A 19,533-nucleotide genomic window follows, 5' to 3' on the forward strand; every position below is an offset into this window, starting at 1 on the left:
TTAAAAACACTTATTCAATATTTATTAGTATGGTCAAAGAAGTTGATGAATAGTAAAAAACGTTGACAATCTCTTCCGGTTGTGTGAAACTAATTCCCCAGATATATCTTTAAAACAAAGTAAAGGCGCTGAAAGACCGGATGGATCTAGTCCACCGAAGTAAACATGGTTACCGTGACAACAGTAGAGCCAAAACCACCCAACAGACGACATCTAAAACAGAGGGATTATATTATATCTTATTATATCTTATGGCGTTACAAAATAAACAACAAACTATGCTGGGATAAAAGGCACTTGATTTGAGACTATTTAAAATCAGATGAGTAAATAATCATTGAATTGGATAAGAGCGTCTGCTAAATGACTTAAATGTAATGTAATGTATTCTTATTCTTATTCGTTTGTAAAAAAAAGAACAAGGTACTGAGGTGGAACATTCTGGAAGTAAGGGGAAAACAGTTGAATACACTGAACAATACCAAAACACCAGAGATAGTGTAACTAACATATCTATCTACAGGTCTGGAACCAGTTGAAAACACCAGAGCTACTTTACACTATCTATCAACAGGTCTGGAACCAGTTGAAAACCCCAGAGCTACTTTACACAGGTCTGGAAACAGTTGAATACACAACAATACCAACACACCAGAGATATGTTACACTATCTATCAACAGGTCTGGAACCAGTTGAAAACCCCAGAGCTACTTTACACTATCTATCAACAGGTCTGGAAACAGTTGTACCAACACACCAGAGATAGTGTAACTAACATATCTATCTACAGGTCTGGAAACAGTTGAAGACACTGAACAATACCAACACACCAGAGATAGGTTACACTATCTATCAACCGGTCTGGAAACAGTTGAAAACACCAGAGCTACTTTACACAGGTCTGGAAACAGTTGTACCAACACACCAGAGCTACGTTACACTATCTATCTCCAGGTCTGGAACCAGTAACCATTAATCCATCCATAGTGGAAAGCATCAGATACAGTGACGAAGTGAACATGATAATGGAGCATCCTCTAGTACTATATAGTCAGCAGTGGTTCACCATTGACCTCTACAGTAATGTCTGACACTAAGGGCTCTATTCAGTCTGGGTGGCTGAAGTGGTACAGGTTGTCTACGGTCTCCACTAAGCCTTTAAAATGTTCATATCATGCTGTAAAATGCTGAACTTCCAACCATTCAGATTGAATAGAGCCCTAAATCCCACAACAGTTCAACAACGACAGATCAAATCCAGTTGGTCACAAAGAGGAGTGTATGACGGTCAGGAGGTCAGGTCAGGAGGTCAGGAGATCAGGTCAGGAGGTCGGGTCAGGAGGTCAGGTCAGTCTACATGCTGAGGATACGGTCAGGAGATCAGGTCAGGAGACCAGGGCAGGAGGTCAGGTCAGGAGATCAGTCTACACGATGAGGAGACAGCCAGACCAGGTCAGGAGATCAGTCTACACGATGAGGAGACAGCCAGACCAGGGCATGAGATCAGTCTACACGATGAGGAGACAGCCAGACCAGGGCAGGAGATCAGGTCAGGAGGTCAATCTACACGATGAGGAAACAGCCAGACCAGGGCAGGAGATCAGGTCAGGAGGTCAGTCTACACGATGAGGAAACAGCCAGACCAGGTCAGGAGATCAGGTCAGGAGGTCAGGCTACACGATGAGGATACGATCAGACCAGGTCAGGAGGTCAGTCTACACGATGAGGAAACAGCCAGACCAGGTCAGGAGATCAGGTCTGGAGGTCAGTCTACACGATGAGGAAACAGCCAGACCAGGTCAGGAGATCAGGTCAGGAGGTCAGTCTACACGATGAGGATACGATCAGACCAGGTCAGGAGGTCAGTGATCATACTCCTTGTCTATAAACTTGGCCATGGTGGACAGCTGGATGTTGGTTGTGCCCTCATAAATGGTACCTGTGTAGATACAGAGACGGAGAACCAGCTTTAATGACCATTACACCCATACTGGAATGGAACAATACAGACGACATGTTATCACACGTTAATGTCCATAACTTCCACCAATAATTAAAATAGAGAGTTTTCCTTAATCAGTACTGGACCAAAGAGAAACAGTTCACTCAGTCTGTGGAACTGCGACCCTGGTTGAGTGGGTGTGTCTGAAATAGCGCCCCGTCCTCTTACCTAGGACGCCACACAGGGCCCAGTCTTCTTACCTAGGACGCCACAGGGCCTCGTCCTCTTACCTAGGACGCCACACAGGGCCCAGTCTTCTTACCTAGGACGCCACAGGGCCTCGTCCTCTTACCTAGGACGCCACACAGCGCCCACCCCCCTTCTCCTAGCACCCACCCCCCTTCTCCTAGCACCCACCCCCTTCTCCTAGCACCCACCCCCTTCTCCTAGCACCCAGGGCCCCCCCTTCTCCTAGCACCCACCCCCCTTCTCCTAGCACCCACCCCCTCTCTCCTAGCACCCACCCCCTCTCTCCTAGCACCCACCCCCTCTCTCCTAGCACACCAAGGTCAGACCAGACAGAGGAATTCCTCGAGGATCAGATTACCTTCTGTGTAGCCCAGCACCTCCCCCCTGCCCACTCCACCTTGCTGTGGCCCAATAACTAGCTAGCTAACTGTAGTTATGACGTTCCTAAACACCACCCCACAGAGTCATGTTACCCACCGGGTTGCATAGCAACAGTACAGGATAGCTTTGGAACTAGCCATAGAAACCTACCTATTTTACAATCTCTGTAGTACTTCTCAACAGGGTAGTCTTTGGTGAAGCCTACCCCTCCCATCCACTCGATGCATTTTGAAGTGGTCAACGTTGCCACCTAATTTACGCAGAAAAGAACAAGGAACAATTAACACAAATACTTTGATGCTGTTGAATGAAATAGTTTGGATTTGCACTGTTCATTCCCTCTATTAGAAGAGCAGGGCGGTACCCCTCTCCGAGCAGGGCGGGACCCCTCTCCGAGCAGGGCGGGACCCCTCTCCGAGCAGGGCGGCAACCCTCTCCGAGCAGGGCGGCAACCCTCTCCGAGCAGGGCGGCAACCCTCTCCGAGCAGGGCGGGACCCCTCTCCGAGCAGGGCGGGACCCCTCTCCGAGCAGGGCGGCAACCCTCTCCGAGCAGGGCGGCAACCCTCTCCGAGCAGGGCGGCAACCCTCTCCGAGCAGGGCGGCAACCCTCTCCGAGCAGGGCGGAAACCCTCTCCGAGCAGGGCGGCAACCCTCTCCGAGCAGGGCGGCAACCCTCTCCGAGCAGGGCGGGACCCCTCTCCGAGCAGGGCGGCAACCCTCTCCGAGCAGGGCGGGACCCCTCTCCGAGCAGGGCGGCAACCCTCTCCGAGCAGGGCGGCAACCCTCTCCGAGCAGGGCGGCAACCCTCTCCGAGCAGGGCGGCAACCCTCTCCGAGCAGGGCGGCAACCCTCTCCGAGCAGGGCGGCAACCCTCTCCGAGCAGGGCGGCAACCCTCTCCGAGCAGGGCGGCAACCCTCTCCGAGCAGGGCGGCAACCCTCTCCGAGCAGGGCGGCAACCCTCTCCGAGCAGGGCGGCAACCCTCTCCGAGCAGGGCGGCAACCCTCTCCGAGCAGGGCGGCAACCCTCTCCGAGCAGGGCGGGACCCCTCTCCGAGCAGGGCGGGACCCCTCTCCGAGCAGGGCGGGACCCCTCTCCGAGCAGGGCGGGACCCCTCTCCGAGCAGGGCGGGACCCCTCTCCGAGCAGGGCGGGACCCCTCTCCGAGCAGGGCGGGACCCTCTCCGAGTAGGGCGGTACCCCTCTCCGAGCAGGGCTGGACCCCTCTCCGAGCAGGGCTGGACCCCTCTCCGAGCAGGGCTGGACCCCTCTCCGAGCAGGGCTGGACCCCTCTCCGAGTACGGCTGGACCCCTCTCCGAGTACGGCTGGACCCCTCTCGGAGTAGGGCTGGACCCCTCTCGGAGTAGGGCTGGACCCCTCTCGGAGTAGGGCTGGACCCCTCTCGGAGTAGGGCTGGACCCCTCTCGGAGCAGGGCTGGACCCCTCTCCGAGCAGGGCGGTACCCTCTCCGAGCAGGGCTGGACCCCTCTCCGAGCAGGGCTGGACCCCTCTCGGAGCAGGGCGGTACCCCTCTCGGAGCAGGGCGGTACCCTCTTGGAGCAGGGCGGTACCCTCTCGGAGCAGGGCGGTACCCTCTCGGAGCAGGGCGGTACCCTCTCGGAGCAGGGCTGGACCCCTCTCGGAGCAGGGCGGTACCCCTCTCGGAGCAGGGCGGTACCCTCTCGGAGCAGGGCGGTACCCTCTCGGAGCAGGGCGGTACCCTCTCGGAGCAGGGCGGTACCCTCTCCGAGCAGGGCGGTACCGGTACCCTCTCCGAGCAGGGCGGTACCCTCTCCGAGCAGGGCGGTACCCTCTCCGAGCAGGGTTCTGATACAGGACCAGTCCAGTGATTATATGATCGTAGATCAGCACTCTGAGACGCTGTAAGAACGTGGGCCTTGGTCTTTACATTCAGCTCACCTCTGAGGTGAAGTACTTGGCCATGCAGGCCTCCTTGATGAAAGGTCGTCCTGCCTCCTTCAGCCGGGCAGCGTTGTAGGTAAGCAGCCTGGCAGCCTCTATCTGGGTGGCTACATGGGCGATCTGGTGCTGCATGGCCTGTAACACATTACAGAGCACCCTTTAGATGTGGTGCTGTAACACATTACAGAACACCCTTTAGATGTGGTGCTGTAACACATTACAGAACACCCTTTAGATGTGGTGCTGTAACACATTACAGAACACCCTTTAGATGTGGTGCTGTAACACATTACAGAACACCCTTTAGATGTGGTGCTGTAACACATTACAGAACACCCTTTAGGTGTGGTGCTGTAACACATTACAGAACACCCTTTAGATGTGGTGCTGTAACACATTACAGAACACCCTTTAGATGTGGTGCTGTAACACATTACAGAACACCCTTTAGATGTGGTGCTGTAACACATTACAGAACACCCTTTAGATGTGGTGCTGTAACACATTACAGAGCACCCTTTAGATATGGTGCTGTAACACATTACAGAACACCCTTTAGATGTGGTGCTGTAATACATTACAGAACACCCTTTAGATGTGGTGCTGTAATACATTACAGAACACCCTTTAGATGTGGTGCTGTAACACATTACAGAGCACCCTTTAGATGTGGTGCTGTAACACATTACAGAACACCCTTTAGATGTGGTGCTGTAACACATTACAGAACACCCTTTAGATGTGGTGCTGTAACACATTACAGAACACCCTTTAGATGTGGTGCTGTAACACATTACAGAACACCCTTTAGATGTGGTGCTGTAACACATTACAGAACACCCTTTAGATGTGGTGCTGTAACACATTATATAAGCATCATGATCACTAGCGTGCTGGAGTTTCCTTCCAATACAACACTGGTTCTGTGTGGCTCAGGTGGTAGAGCATGGAGCTTGCAATGCCAGGGCTGTGGGTTCGATTCCCGCTGGGGCCAACCAGGCTAAAATGTATGCAGCCATGACTGAGTCGTTTTGGATACATTTTTAAAAAGTGTCTGCTAAATGACCTCGATTATTGTTAAAGATGGAGAATAATGGAGGTTTTTAAAATAAATTACAAAGATGAGTTTGATAGAAGTCAGCAAGCCACACACTGGTCATAGCAGCAACACCTACAAGTGGAGAAACATTAATTCCATGATTAACCAGGAAATGTATTAAAAAAATGTTTTAAATGAATACGTTTTTTTAACCTGGAAGTCGAAGATGCGTTTGCCAAACTGAACCCTCTGTCTGGTGTAGGGAACGGCCTGGTCGAAGCAACCCTGAGCCAGCCCCAGCATCTGAGCGGCGATCCCAATCCTGCCCTCGTTCAGCATGCCGATGGCGTACCTGTATCCGTGGCCGATCTGACCCAAGACGTTCTTCTCAGGAACCTTCAACAAAACCAGAAATCACTTTTTATTCGCAAAGTACATTTTCAACATACCCAGAATTTGACTTGGTGAAGTGTTTGGTGCCAACAACAGACAAAATATTAGGCTCCGTCCTCCGACGAAAACAACTCTCGGGTCGACCAAGAGTCCCTCAGTTCTTTCGACCAATCCATTGGTTGACATTTTTTTAAAGTTCATTTTTTCATTCATATATAGACACACCCTGTGTGTTTTAATCAAATCAACTACATTCACTGAGCTTGTCTGATGCTTTAAGCGCACAGTTTGATTAAATAATTAAAGACACAAAACGATTCAAGAGGGTGTTTGACGGCACTTGCAGCGCTGGGTAACAAATCATTTTTTTTTTAAAGGCAGCGAGTGACTGAGGCACGTTGTCCCGCTCTCCTCCCTGCTGCAGCTAGCAGGCACCACAATACACCAATAGTGTTTATTGTGCTGTCCGTGCTGCAACATAATTAGTCCTCGCCCATAATTAGTCCTCGCCCTCTTTACGTGACATGTATGTGACCAATAGGACCTGACCTATATCCTATCATAAATCACTATAAAATTGGTTATAAACTCCGAACACATTGACAGCAAAATGGATACGGAGGATGTGAATAAGAAACTTTGAAAAAACAGGGGGAATGTTTACTGGTTGCTCAGGAGGAAACGGGAAAATCAGATATGCGGAAGACATTTTTTGATTTAGTTGTGGAAACTTCTAGAGGTACAAGAAAAACACCAAAGCAGCTGTTCGATTACAACACAAATTCTAACCATTTGGAACAGTGTAGAGTAACAGAGTTATTAAGGAACAGTAAACAGAGTAGTGTAGAGTAGAGTAACAGAGTTATTAAGGAACAGTAAACAGAGTAGTGTAGAGTAGAGTAACAGAGTTATTAAGGAACAGTAAACAGAGTAGTGTAGAGTAGAGTAACAGAGTTATTAAGGAACAGTAAACAGAGTAGTGTAGAGTAGAGTAACAGAGTTATTAAGGAACAGTAAACAGAGTAGTGTAGAGTAGAGTAACAGAGTTATTAAGGAACAGTAAACAGAGTAGTGTGTAAGTAGAGTAACAGAGTTATTAAGGAACAGTAAACAGAGTAGTGTAGAGTAGAGTAACAGAGTTATTAAGGAACAGTAAACAGAGTAGTGTAGAGTAGAGTAACAGAGTTATTAAGGAACAGTAAACAGAGTAGTGTAGAGTAGAGTAACAGAGTTATTAAGGAACAGTAAACAGAGTAGTGTAGAGTAGAGTAACAGAGTTATTAAGGAACAGTAAACAGAGTAGTGTAGAGTAGAGTAACAGAGTTATTAAGGAACAGTAAACAGAGTAGTGTAGAGTAGAGTAACAGAGTTATTAAGGAACAGTAAACAGAGTAGTGTAGAGTAACAGAGTTATTAAGGAACAGTAAACAGAGTAGTGTAGAGTAACAGAGTTATTAAGGAACAGTAAACAGAGTAGTGTAGAGTAGAGTAACAGAGTTATTAAGGAACAGTAAACAGAGTAGTGTAGAGTAGAGTAACAGAGTTATTAAGGAACAGTAAACAGAGTAGTGTAGAGTAGAGTAACAGAGTTATTAAGGAACAGTAAACAGAGTAGTGTAGAGTAGAGTAACAGAGTTATTAAGGAACAGTAAACAGAGTAGAGTAGAGTAACAGTAAACAGTGTAAACAATTGTAAGTGTACCAGAGAGTCTTGTTCATAACCGATTGTAAAATAATTTATTGTTTAGGCTAATTATTCAAGGCTACCTTTCTTTCCTTTTAAAACTAAAATGTTTTGATTTACATTTCTAAAGCATGAATGACTCGTAATGCTGTGTGACGACATGAGCGAATGGATGATTGCTACCAGTAAGTCTATGTTTAAGAAATAAAGGCCCGAGGGGGTGTGGCCAATATAAAACGGCTACGGGCTGTTCTTAGGCACGACGCAACGCGGAGGTAACAAATATGCTGGTTAACTTTGCTATTATGTACATAGCAACGGTAACCGACATGCTGGTTACCATAGCAACGCGGTGTAAGGAAAGAGGGGCAAATTCAACGGTTCAGAACCGCGGACAGAGACCTGCTATCCAACGTGGGAGAAAAGAGCATTCGTTATAAAATAATATTTATTTACTGATTAGTGTCGCACCGTTGTTCTAACATAATATAACCCATAATATAACCCATAATATAACCTCAGTAGCACGTCTAACAGTGATGGACTACGACATCCACACGGCCCCCTGCAACGGATTGGTCCACTCGGACAGACGCAAATCACATGGTCGACCAACAGCCAATCAATGGACCAGTCGACTAAACGGGTTCAGCCCGACAAAATATATAGACAGAATGTAAAATACTGATACTTCTAGAGAGTACAGACACATTTCATATACGCAGCTAGAAGGTAGAGTCGTTATTATACACACACACATTACATTACCATTCAATCAACATGCTTCTGATCCACACATTATCATTCAATCAACATGCTTCTGATCCACACATTATCATTCAATCAACATGCTTCTGATCCACACATTACATTATCATTCAATCAACATGCTTCTGATCCACACATTACATTATCATTCAATCAACATGCTTCTGATCCACACATTATCATTCAATCAACATGCTTCTGATCCACACATTATCATTCAATCAACATGCTTCTGATCTGATGGACAGGTTGATGCATATCAGATTCACCTTTTCATTGTTGGTTGTTGTTACGGTCTATATTTGTTCATGTTTAGAATGTGTGCCTTGATGTTGTCCAGGTTGAAGAGCCTACCTACCTTGATGTTGTCCAGGTTGAAGAGGACAGGTTGAAGAGCCTACCTACCTTGATGTTGTCCAGGTTGAAGAGGACAGGTTGAAGAGTCTACCTACCTTGATGTTGTCCAGGTTGAAGAGGACAGGTTGAAGAGCCTACCTACCTTGATGTTGTCCAGGTTGAAGAGGACAGGTTGAAGAGCCTACCTACCTTGATGTTGTCCAGGTTGAAGAGGACAGGTTGAAGAGCCTACCTACCTTGATGTTGTCCAGGTTGAAGAGGACAGGTTGAAGAGTCTACCTACCTTGATGTTGTCCAGGTTGAAGAGCCTACCTACTTTGATGTTATCCAGGTTGAAGAGCCTACCTACCTTGATGTTATCCAGGTTGAAGAGGACAGGTTGAAGAGCCTACCTACCTTGATGTTGTCCAGGTTGAAGAGGACAGGTTGAAGAGTCTACCTACCTTGATGTTATCCAGGTTGAGAGGACAGGTTGAAGAGCCTACCTACCTTGATGTTATCCAGGTTGAGAGGACAGGTTGAAGAGCCTACCTACCAAGATATTATCCAGGTTGAGAGGACAGGTTGAAGAGCCTACCTACCTTGATGTTATCCAGGTTGAAGAGGACAGGTTGAAGAGTCTACCTACCTTGATGTTATCCAGGTTGAGAGGACAGGTTGAAGAGCCTACCTACCAAGATATTATCCAGGTTGAGAGGACAGGTTGAAGAGCCTACCTACCTTGATATTATCCAGGTTGAGAGGACAGGTTGAAGAAGCTCTCAGACCCAGTTTGTTCTCCTTCTTGCCGATCTGAAGCCCCTCTGTGTCTCTGTCCACGATGAAGCAGGTGATACCTCTGTGACCCTGTCGACAAAAGAGGACGTTTACTGTCATTTACTGCTGGATACAAAATAAAACTTTATTGGTCACATACACAGGTTACAACAGTGTGTAAACCAGGAAGGAGCTGTTTCCTAGGAGCTACCACTCAACAGGACATATCAAACACTAAGGAGAAACTCCTCTACAGTCTGAAGACAAACACTAAGGAGAAACTCCTCTAGTCTGAAGACAAACACTAAGGAGAAACTCCTCTACAGTCTGAAGACAAACACTAAGGAGAAACTCCTCTACAGTCTGAAGACAAGACAAACACTAAGGAGAAACTCCTCTACAGTCTGAAGACGAGACAAACACTAAGGAGAAACTCCTCTACAGTCTGAAGACAAACACTAAGGAGAAACTCCTCTACAGTCTGAAGACAAGACAAACACTAAGGAGAAACTCCTCTACAGTCTGAAGACAAACACTAAGGAGAAACTCCTCTACAGTCTGAAGACAAACACTAAGGAGAAACTCTACAGTCTGAAGACAAACACTAAGGAGAAACTCCTCTACAGTCTGAAGACAAACACTAAGGAGAAACTCCTCTACAGTCTGAAGACAAACACTAAGGAGAAACTCCTCTACAGTCTGAAGACAAACACAAGAAACTCCTCTACAGTCTGAAACAAACACTAAGGAGAAACTCCTCTACAGTCTGAAGACAAACACTAAGGAGAAACTCCTCTACAGTCTGAAGACAAACACTAAGGAGAAACTCCTCTACAGTCTGAAGACAAACACTAAGGAGAAACTCCTCTACAGTCTGAAGACAAGACAAACACTAAGGAGAAACTCCTCTACAGTCTGAAGACAAACACTAAGGAGAAACTCCTCTACAGTTTGAAGACAAACACTAAGGAGAAACTCCTCTACAGTCTGAAGACAAACACTAAGGAGAAACTCCTCTACAGTCTGAAGACAAGACAAACACTAAGGAGAAACTCCTCTACAGTCTGAAGACAAACACTAAGGAGAAACTCCTCTACAGCCTGAAGACAAGACAAACACTAAGGAGAAACTCCTCGACAGTCTGAAGACAAACACTAAGGAGAAACTCCTCTACAGTTTGAAGACAAACACTAAGGAGAAACACCTCTACAGTCTGAAGACAAGACAAACACTAAGGAGAAACTCCTCTACAGTCTGAAGACAAACACTAAGGAGAAACTCCTCTACAGTTTGAAGACAAACACTAAGGAGAAACTCCTCTACAGTCTGAAGACAAACACTAAGGAGAAACTCCTCTACAGCCTGAAGACAAGACAAACACTAAGGAGAAACACCTCTACAGTCTGAAGACAAGACAAACACCAAGGAGAAACTCCTCTACAGCCTGAAGACAAGACAAACACTAAGGAGAAACTCCTCTACAGTCTGAAGACAAACACTAAGGAGAAACTCCTCTACAGTCTGAAGACAAACACTAAGGAGAAACACCTCTACAGTCTGAAGACAAGACAAACACTAAGGAGAAACTCCTCTACAGTCTGAAGACAAACACTAAGGAGAAACTCCTCTACAGTCTGAAGACAAGACAAACACTAAGGAGAAACTGGTGACTGCGTGGGTTGGTGACTGCGTGGGTTGGTGACTGCGTGGGTTGGTGACTGCGTGGGTTGGTGACTGCGTGGGTTGGTGACTGCGTGGGTTGGGTTGGTGACTGCGTGGGTTGGGTTGGTGACTGCGTGGGTTGGGGTGGTGACTGCGTGGGTTGGGGTGGTGACTGCGTGGGGTGGTGACTGCGTGGGGTGGTGACTGCGTGGGGTGGTGACTGCGTGGGGTGGTGACTGCGTGGGTTGGGTGGGTTGGTGACTGCGTGGGATTGGTTTGTGACTGCGTGGGTTTGGTTTGTGAATGCGTGGGTTGGTGACTGCGTGGGGTGGTGACTGCGTGGGGTTGAACTCACAGCAGACGGGTCCACGTTGGCCATCACCAGAAACACCCCGGCCTGCTCTGCGTTGCTGATCCACATCTTGGAGCCGTTGATGGCGTAATAGTCTCCGTGTTTGTCAGCACGCGTCTTCAGAGAGAAGGCATCGCTCCCCGACTCTGCTTCTGACAGGCAGAAACTACCAACCTACAGGACAACAAGGTATCATTACATGGACAGGTCTGGAACTACAGGACAACAAGGTATCATTACATGGACAGGTCTGGATCTACAGGACAGGACAACAAGGTATCATTACACGGACAGGTCTGGATCTACAGGACAGGACAACAAGGTATCATTACACGGACAGGTCTGGATCTACCAACCTACAGGACAACAAGGTATCATTACATGGACAGGTCTGGAACTACCAACCTACAGGACAACAAGGTATCATTACATGGACAGGTCTGGACAGGTCTGGAACTACAGGACAACAAGGTATCAGCATCATTACATGGACAGGTCTGGAACTACAGGACAACAAGGTATCAGCATCATTACATGGACAGGTCTGGAACTACAGGACAACAAGGTGTCAGCATCATTACATGGACAGGTCTGGAAATACAGGACAACAAGGTGTCAGCATCATTACATGGACAGGTCTGGAACTACAGTCCAGGACAACAAGGTATCATTACATGGACAGGTCTGGAACTACAGGACAACAAGGTGTCAGCATCATTACATGGACAAGTCTGGAACTACAGGACAACAAGGTATCAGCATCATTACATGGACAGGTCTGGAACTACAGGACAGGACAACAAGGTATCAGCATCATTACATGGACAGGTCTGGAACTACAGGACAACAAGGTGTCATTACATGGACAGGTCTGGAACTACAGGACAACAAGGTGTCATTACATGGACAGGTCTGGAACTACCAACCTACAGGACAACAAGGTGTCAGCATCATTACATGGACAGGTCTGGAACTACAGTACCATTTATCAGCCAAAACATTATATCCACCCTGTATTCAAGATCCTGTTGTGTCTCAACCAATCGTAGGCACAATATAAAACCTCAGCTGTAAAATATGGTCCAAGATACAACACGAAGAAGAAGAAGAAGAAGAAACAGCTGTAAAATATGGTCCAAGATACAACACAAAGAAGAAACAGCTGTAAAATATGGTCCAAGATACAACACGAAGAAGAAACAACAGAGTGAAGAATGAAGCAGGTTTTTCTCTAGGACTTTACCTGTACTTAGCTCTTTTTTTATCCTGAAAAACTCCCCAGTACTTTACGATTACAAGCATACCCATAACACGATGCATTAAAAAAATCCCAATTGAATCCATTTTAAATTCAGGCTGTAACAACAACACAATGTGTTTAAACGTGAAGTGGATCTTTTCTGAAGGCGTTGTAGGTCTGTTAAATGTCTTGTGAACCAGTAGCTCCCTCTACTGGCTGTAATCCAGAGACGTTAGCTACATGATCAGAAGCTTTATGTCAACTTACTAGTACAGCCTTAAATCAAAACACACTACCTCTCACTACCCTTAAATCAAAACACATAGATACACACTACCTCTCACTACCCTTAAATCAAAACACACTACCTCTCACTACCCTTAAATCAAAACACACTACCTCTCACTACCCTTAAATCAAAACACACTACTTCTCACTACCCTTAAATCAAAACACACTACCTCTCACTACCCTTAAATCAAAACACACTACCTCTCACTACCCTTAAATCAAAGCACACTACCTCTCACTACCCTTAAATCAAAACACACTACCTCTCACTACCCTTAAATCAAAACACACTACCTCTCACTACCCTTAAATCAAAACACACTACCTCTCACTACCCTTAAATCAAAACACACTACCTCTCACTACCCTTAAATCAAAACACACTACCTCTCACTACCCTTAAATCAAAACACACTACCTCTCACTACCCTTAAATCAAAACACATAGATACACACTACCTCTCACTACCCTTAAATCAAAACACACTACCTCTCACTACCCTTAAATCAAAACACACTACTTCTCACTACCCTTAAATCAAAACACACTACCTCTCACTACCCTTAAATCAAAACACACTACCTCTCACTACCCTTAAATCAAAACACAATACCTCTCACTACCCTTAAATCAAAACACACTACCTCTCACTACCCTTAAATCAAAACACAAACTACCCTTAAATCAAAACACAATACCTCTCACTACCCTTAAATCAAAACACACTACCTCTCACTACCCTTAAATCAAAACACACTACCTCTCACTACCCTTAAATCAAAACACATAGATACACACTACCTCTCACTACCCTTAAATCAAAACACATAGATACACACTACCTCTCACTACCCTTAAATCAAAACACATAGATAAACACTACCTCTCACTACCCTTAAATCAAAACACACTACCTCTCACTACCCTTAAATCAAAACACACTACCTCTCACTACCCTTAAATCAAAACACACTACCTCTCACTACCCTTAAATCAAAACACACTACCTCTCACTACCCTTAAATCAAAACACACTACCTCTCACTACCCTTAAATCAAAACACACTACCTCTCACTACCCTTAAATCAAAACACATAGATACACACTACCTCTCACTACCCTTAAATCAAAACACATAGATACACACTACCTCTCACTACCCTTAAATCAAAACACATAGATAAACACTACCTCTCACTACCCTTAAATCAAAACACACTACCTCTCACTACCCTTAAATCAAAACACACTACCTCTCACTACCCTTAAATCAAAACACACTACCTCTCACTACCCTTAAATCAAAACACACTACCTCTCACTACCCTTAAATCAAAACACACTACCTCTCACTACCCTTAAATCAAAACACACTACCTCTCACTACCCTTAAATCAAAACACACTACCTCTCACTACCCTTAAATCAAAACGCATAGATACACACTACCTCTCACTACCCTTAAATCAAAACACACTACCTCTCACTACCCTTAAATCAAAACACACTACCTCTCACTACCCTTAAATCAAAACACACTACCTCTCACTACCCTTAAATCAAAACACACTACCTCTCACTACCCTTAAATCAAAACACACTACCTCTCACTACCCTTAAATCAAAACACACTACCTCTCACTACCCTTAAATCAAAACACACTACCTCTCACTACCCTTAAATCAAAACGCATAGATACACACTACCTCTCACTACCCTTAAATCAAAACACACTACCTCTCACTACCCTTAAATCAAAACACACTACCTCTCACTACCCTTAAATCAAAACACAATACCTCTCACTACCCTTAAATCAAAACACACTACCTCTCACTACCCTTAAATCAAAACACACTACCTCTCACTACCCTTAAATCAAAACACATAGATACACACTACCTCTCACTACCCTTAAATCAAAACACATAGATACACACTACCTCTCACTACCCTTAAATCAAAAACATAGATAAACACTACCTCTCACTACCCTTAAATCAAAACACACTACCTCTCACTACCCTTAAATCAAAACACACTACCTCTCACTACCCTTAAATCAAAACACACTACCTCTCACTACCCTTAAATCAAAACACACTACCTCTCACTACCCTTAAATCAAAACACACTACCTCTCACTACCCTTAAATCAAAACACACTACCTCTCACTACCCTTAAATCAAAACACACTACCTCTCACTACCCTTAAATCAAAACACACTACCTCTCACTACCCTTAAATCAAAACACACTACCTCTCACTACCCTTAAATCAAAACACACTACCTCTCACTACCCTTAAATCAAAACACACTACCTCTCACTACCCTTAAATCAAAACACATAGATACACACTACCTCTCACTACCCTTAAATCAAAACACACTACCTCTCACTACCCTTAAATCAAAACACACTACTTCTCACTACCCTTAAATCAAAACACACTACCTCTCACTACCCTTAAATCAAAACACACTACCTCTCACTACCCTTAAATCAAAACACAATACCTCTCACTACCCTTAAATCAAAACACACTACCTCTCACTACCCTTAAATCAAAACACACTACCTCTCACTACCCTTAAATCAAAACACAATACCTCTCACTACCCTTAAATCAAAACACACTACCTCTCACTACCCTTAAATCAAAACACACTACCTCTCACTACCCTTAAATCAAAACACATAGATACACACTACCTCTCACTACCCTTAAATCAAAACACATAGATACACACTACCTCTCACTACCCTTAAATCAAAACACATAGATAAACACTACCTCTCACTACCCTTAAATCAAAACACACTACCTCTCACTACCCTTAAATCAAAACACACTACCTCTCACTACCCTTAAATCAAAACACACTACCTCTCACTACCCTTAAATCAAAACACACTACCTCTCACTACCCTTAAATCAAAACACACTACCTCTCACACTACCCTTAAATCAAAACACACTACCTCTCACTACCCTTAAATCAAAACACACTACCTCTCACTACCCTTAAATCAAAACACACTACCTCTCACTACCCTTAAATCAAAACACACTACCTCTCACTACCCTTAAATCAAAACACACTACCTCTCACTACCCTTAAATCAAAACACACTACCTCTCACTACCCTTAAATCAAAACACATAGATACACACTACCTCTCACTACCCTTAAATCAAAACACACTACCTCTCACTACCCTTAAATCAAAACACACTACTTCTCACTACCCTTAAATCAAAACACACTACCTCTCACTACCCTTAAATCAAAACACACTACCTCTCACTACCCTTAAATCAAAACACAATACCTCTCACTACCCTTAAATCAAAACACACTACCTCTCACTACCCTTAAATCAAAACACACTACCTCTCACTACCCTTAAATCAAAACACAATACCTCTCACTACCCTTAAATCAAAACACACTCTCACTACCCTTAAATCAAAACACACTACCTCTCACTACCCTTAAATCAAAACACATAGATACACACTACCTCTCACTACCCTTAAATCAAAACACATAGATACACACTACCTCTCACTACCCTTAAATCAAAACACATAGATAAACACTACCTCTCACTACCCTTAAATCAAAACACACTACCTCTCACTACCCTTAAATCAAAACACACTACCTCTCACTACCCTTAAATCAAAACACACTACCTCTCACTACCCTTAAATCAAAACACACTACCTCTCACTACCCTTAAATCAAAACACACTACCTCTCACTACCCTTAAATCAAAACACATAGATACACACTACCTCTCACTACCCTTAAATCAAAACACATAGATACACACTACCTCTCACTACCCTTAAATCAAAACACATAGATAAACACTACCTCTCACTACCCTTAAATCAAAACACACTACCTCTCACTACCCTTAAATCAAAACACACTACCTCTCACTACCCTTAAATCAAAACACACTACCTCTCACTACCCTTAAATCAAAACACACTACCTCTCACTACCCTTAAATCAAAACACATAGATACACACTACCTCTCACTACCCTTAAATCAAAACACATAGATAAACACTACCTCTCACTACCCTTAAATCAAAACACACTACCTCTCACTACCCTTAAATCAAAACACACTACCTCTCACTACCCTTAAATCAAAACACACTACCTCTCACTACCCTTAAATCAAAACACACTACCTCTCACTACCCTTAAATCAAAACACACTACCTCTCACTACCCTTAAATCAAAACACATAGATACACACTACCTCTCACTACCCTTAAATCAAAACACATAGATACACACTACCTCTCACTACCCTTAAATCAAAACACACATAGATACACACTACCTCTCACTACCCTTAAATCAAAACACACATAGATACACACTACCTCTCACTACCCTTAAATCAAAACACACTACCTCTCACTACCCTTAAATCAAAACACACATAGATACACACTACCTCTCACTACCCTTAAATCAAAACACACTACCTCTCACTACCCTTAAATCAAAACACATAGATACACACTACCTCTCACTACCCTTAAATCAAAACACACTACCTCTCACTACCCTTAAATCAAAACACACTACCTCTCACTACCCTTAAATCAAAACACACTACTTCTCACTACCCTTAAATCAAAACACACTACCTCTCACTACCCTTAAATCAAAACACACTACTTCTCACGACCCTTAAATCAAAACACATAGATACACACTACCTCTCACTACCCTTAAATCAAAACACATAGGCCACATTCTTCCTCTCGGCTAGAAACCCGTTGAATAAAATCAATTTGACACGCAACCTGTAACCCTAACCCTGTACATTAATGATCTGCCTTCTGTCTGTACTGGGTCTGAAGTTCAAATGTATGCAGATGATACAGTGATATATGTGCATGGAAAGAGCAAACAACAAGCTGCACAAGAACTCACTACTGTAATGGTCCAGGTTACAAAGTGGCTCAGTGTCTCGTGTTTGCATCTCAATGTGAAAAAAACTGTTTGCATGTTCTTCACAAAGAGGGCAACAGATGCTACTGAGCCAGATGTCTATGTTTCAGGGGAGAAGCTCCAGGTGGTATCTGATGCTACTGAGCCAGATGTCTATGTTTCAGGGGAGAAGCTCCAGGTGGTATCTGATGCTACTGAGCCAGATGTCTATGTTTCAGGGGAGAAGCTCCATCTGGTGGCCAGATCTGATGCTGATGCTGAGCCAGATGTCTGTGTGTCAGGGGAGAAGCTACAGCTGGTATCTGATTTTAAGTACCTTGGCATCATACTTGATTCCAACCTCTCTTTTAAAAAGCATGTGAAAAAGGTAATTCAAATAACTAAATTCAACCTAGCTAATTTCCGATTTATACGAAATTGTTTGACTACAGAGGTAGCAAAACTGTACTTCAACTCTATGATACTCCCCCACTTAACATACTGCTTGACTAGTTGGGCCCAAGCTTCCTGTACAACATTAAAACCTATTCAGTCTGTCTACAAACAGGCTCTCAAAGTGCTTGATAGGAAGCCCAATAGCCATCATCACTGTTACATCCTCAGAAAGCATGAGCTCCTGAGTTGGGAAAATCTTGTGCAATACACCGACGCATGTCTTGTATTCAAGATCCTTAATGGCCTGGCTCCCCCTCCACTCAATATTTTTGTTAAACAGAAAACCCAGACATATGGCAGCAGATCCACAAGGTCTGCCATGAGAGGTGACTGTATAGTTCCCCTAAGGAAAAGCACCTTTAGTAAATCTGCATTCTCTGTGAGAGCTTCCCATGTCTGGAATACACTGCCATCAGACACACATAACTGCACCACATATCACACTTTCACAAAATGCTTGAAGACCTGGCTAAAGGTCAATCAGATTTGTGATCATAATCCCTAGCTGTGTGTTGCCGCTTTCCATGTTGTCTGTTGTCTGTAGCTTGTGAGGTGTGGAAACACTTTGTTGCTTTTATGAATTTTGTCTTGCTGCTTTTTGTTCTATGTTGCTCTGTCTGTATGCTATGTCTTGCTTGTTCTATGTTGCTATTGTCTATATTGTAATTGTTTTTAATAACCTGCCCAGGGACTGCGGTTGAAAATTAGCCGGCTGGCTAAAACCGGCACTTTTACTGAAACGTTGATTAATGTGCACTGTCCCTGTAAAATATATATATATATATTTTTTAAATCACTCACCATGTCTGTTGACAGCCGGCTGAGATAACGCTCTTTCTGGGCTGCGGTCCCCAGCTTGGTGAACAGCGTGTTGATGAGGGTGTTCTGGATGTCACACAGCACGGCCACAGAGGCGTCCACTTTGGCCAGCTCCTCAATGACCAGGATGGAGGAGAAGAACGTGGAACCGGTGCCTCCGTACTCCGGGTCGATCTCTATGCCCATCAGCTGGGAAGTGACAATGAATCATCTGACAAATTAATGGGGAATACTCAGGTACAT

The 19,533-nt window shown here is 44.5% G+C and overlaps 1 protein-coding gene across 1 annotated transcript in view; it reads right to left on the reverse strand.

Moving 5' to 3' along the window:
* The window catches only part of LOC124018350 (short/branched chain specific acyl-CoA dehydrogenase, mitochondrial-like), a 27,620-nt gene continuing 8,087 nt past the window's right edge, over nt 1-19,533 (reverse strand). Inside the window, exons 4-10 of the mRNA XM_046333625.1 lie at nt 19,273-19,479; nt 11,511-11,681; nt 9,458-9,583; nt 5,749-5,931; nt 4,494-4,631; nt 2,724-2,823; nt 1-1,940 (exon numbers count right to left, since the gene is read on the reverse strand). Coding sequence (XP_046189581.1) covers nt 1,864-1,940; nt 2,724-2,823; nt 4,494-4,631; nt 5,749-5,931; nt 9,458-9,583; nt 11,511-11,681; nt 19,273-19,479 — 1,002 coding nt within the window. The 3' untranslated portion in view covers nt 1-1,863. The remainder of the gene's footprint in view (nt 1,941-2,723; nt 2,824-4,493; nt 4,632-5,748; nt 5,932-9,457; nt 9,584-11,510; nt 11,682-19,272; nt 19,480-19,533) is intronic.

The sequence above is a fragment of the Oncorhynchus gorbuscha genome, unplaced genomic scaffold, assembly GCF_021184085.1.
Source record: "Oncorhynchus gorbuscha isolate QuinsamMale2020 ecotype Even-year unplaced genomic scaffold, OgorEven_v1.0 Un_scaffold_487, whole genome shotgun sequence".
Taxonomy (NCBI): domain Eukaryota; kingdom Metazoa; phylum Chordata; class Actinopteri; order Salmoniformes; family Salmonidae; genus Oncorhynchus; species Oncorhynchus gorbuscha.